This window comes from Cyprinodon variegatus, unplaced genomic scaffold (genome assembly GCF_000732505.1).
Source record: "Cyprinodon variegatus isolate N-32 unplaced genomic scaffold, C_variegatus-1.0 Scaffold169, whole genome shotgun sequence".
Classification (NCBI taxonomy): Eukaryota; Metazoa; Chordata; class Actinopteri; order Cyprinodontiformes; family Cyprinodontidae; genus Cyprinodon; species Cyprinodon variegatus.
In genome coordinates this window covers 24747-26872 of record NW_015150622.1, presented here as the reverse complement: position 1 = coordinate 26872, position 2126 = coordinate 24747, and the positions used below count along the sequence as shown (strand labels likewise).

General features: G+C 46.6%; 1 protein-coding gene across 1 annotated transcript in view; it reads right to left on the bottom strand.

Moving 5' to 3' along the window:
- rps6kb2 (ribosomal protein S6 kinase, 70kDa, polypeptide 2) overlaps positions 1-2126 on the bottom strand; it is a 12762-nt gene that overhangs the window by 9119 nt on the left and 1517 nt on the right. The window contains exons 4-8 of the mRNA XM_015378310.1: positions 1371-1439; positions 1145-1292; positions 1012-1069; positions 840-940; positions 663-753 (exon numbers count right to left, since the gene is read on the bottom strand). Of these exons, the coding sequence (XP_015233796.1) occupies positions 663-753; positions 840-940; positions 1012-1069; positions 1145-1292; positions 1371-1439 (467 nt within the window). The remainder of the gene's footprint in view (positions 1-662; positions 754-839; positions 941-1011; positions 1070-1144; positions 1293-1370; positions 1440-2126) is intronic.

Sequence of the window (2126 nt, the reverse complement as noted above, 5' to 3'; positions counted from 1 at the left end):
GCTACTTGGTCCCAATGGAATTTCCCATTGGGAACCTACTAGCACTAAGTTGCTAACTGGTTAGCAAGATGCTTCCGACAAACCGGCCACAATCAAATTTGTTTGCGAACCTTCGGCCTCAACAATCCCGCCCCCTTGATAAATGACCAATCACATACACTTTATTCACTCGCGTAAAGTCGGGCACCACTCAGGAGAATTCGGAAACAACGTTTTGGAACAGCCGCTTCACTACGACTTTAAGGTTTCATTGAATTTTGTTTTGTTTTTTCCATAATGGAACAAAATGACCTTTGCAGTCAGAGATCAACAAAAGGTAACATTACAGAGGAGCCAGTTCAGTTATATCTGTTCACAGCAGCCAGACTTTACTGCAGCCCACATAATATTCAGTTCAATTAGTTCAAGCTTTTCCAGGGAAGCTGAATCTTTCAGCAAGTTTCCTTCACAGACTGAGTTCGTCAGAGAAAATACCACTTCTGCTATTCTTACTTCACTTTCCCTTTCTGTAGTTGAGAACCGATGTGACGCGTCATGGAGATAAAACCTCCAGAGGATCTGCGCCTTTTTACACAGGCTGTTATTATTCAAGCTCAGCTTTTCTTTGTGCAGTTCATGTAGGTTAGGGCTCGGGTTTGGGGTCGGTCTGCAGGGTTACCCACATGTACTCGATGGTGCCGCAGAAGGTGTGTGTGATGGTTCCATCATGAATGGACTCCTTACTGAGGCCAAAATCCGTCAGCTTGATGTGTCCTAACCAAAAATCAACAAATCAGTACAAACAGCCGAGCGCCGACAGGTTCGTCACATCATGCAGAATAAACCTTCTGCTTCCTCACCCTGCTGACAAAGCATGATGTTCTCAGGTTTCAGGTCTCGATAAATGATCCCGCTAGAGTGAAGGTGACCCAGGGCCATGGTGATCTCTCCCAGGTAGAAACTAAACACAAACAGCGTTAGAGCTGAATTGGTTCAAAGCGATGCGGCTCTGAAGCTCAGAGTTAATCTCACCAGGCCGTGTCCTCCATGAAGATGCCCTCCTTCTCCAGCTGCATGAACAGCTCTCCTCCTGCAGAAACACAGCACAGCTACAGACGGCTCCCTCTTTGCTTTCTTATCTTTGTACTCACGGGCGCCATCTTACCGCTCAGACACTCCAGGATGAGGTAGAGCTTCCCGCCCGTCTGGAAGGCATACAGCAGATCCACGATGAACGGGTGTCTCACCTTCTCCAAGATCTCCCGCTCTGCTCGTGTGTGAGCCGTGTCTTTGGCGTTGCAGACTATCTTTGCCTGCAGCGTCACAAACAGACGGTGAGCGCAGAACAATCCAGAGAGCAGCGAGATGAGCCCAAATCTGAAACGGCTCACCTTTTTTAGGACCTTCATGGCGAAGATTTTTCCTGTTTGGGGCCCTTGAACCTTCCTCACCTGGAACACCTTAAAAAGAAGACAGAAAATTATAATTCTGAACAAAATTCCCAAACTTTAACTTAGATACAAAGCAGAACGAATCGACTCATTTTCAAACCACTCCTTTCTATGCCTTTGTGTCGGTCAGCTGGTCTAGGTGCATTGCTGCTCGCTCCATCTGCTATCCATTGCTAAGGTCTGAAATGTGGGATGAAATGTATGCCCTTTCTCAATTCACTAGAACGCGAGTACAGACTTGTGTCCTCGCCAAGTATGTTATTGAGAAGAACGGAGGAAAGTGTGGACTCTGGGAGAACAGGCGCACGCAGGATAAATATGGGTTAACTGGAACAGAGGCGTACTGATGACATCACGTGCTCTGCTCATCTGGAGCTGCATTTCACCTCCTGTTATTAATAGTCTCTAGATAATAATGAATTCGGACTTTTTTCATTTAGTGTGGGAATAATAGTTCCACATAAATCAAACTAACATTTTGCCAAATTACACAAACACTCGCCATCAGAGCCAGCGGTGCTTCATACACGGCTATGCAGAGAGAGGGCTGCTGCAGACGGGCTAGGATTAGCTCTGGCTGCCGTTAGCCTCGGAGGTCCGCTGCCTGGTTGCCGCGGTCCTCTCAACATCAGAACTTTTTTTTAAATGACGCACTAAATCAGTAAATGGGCCATATAGTGACGCTTAAAAGTGTTC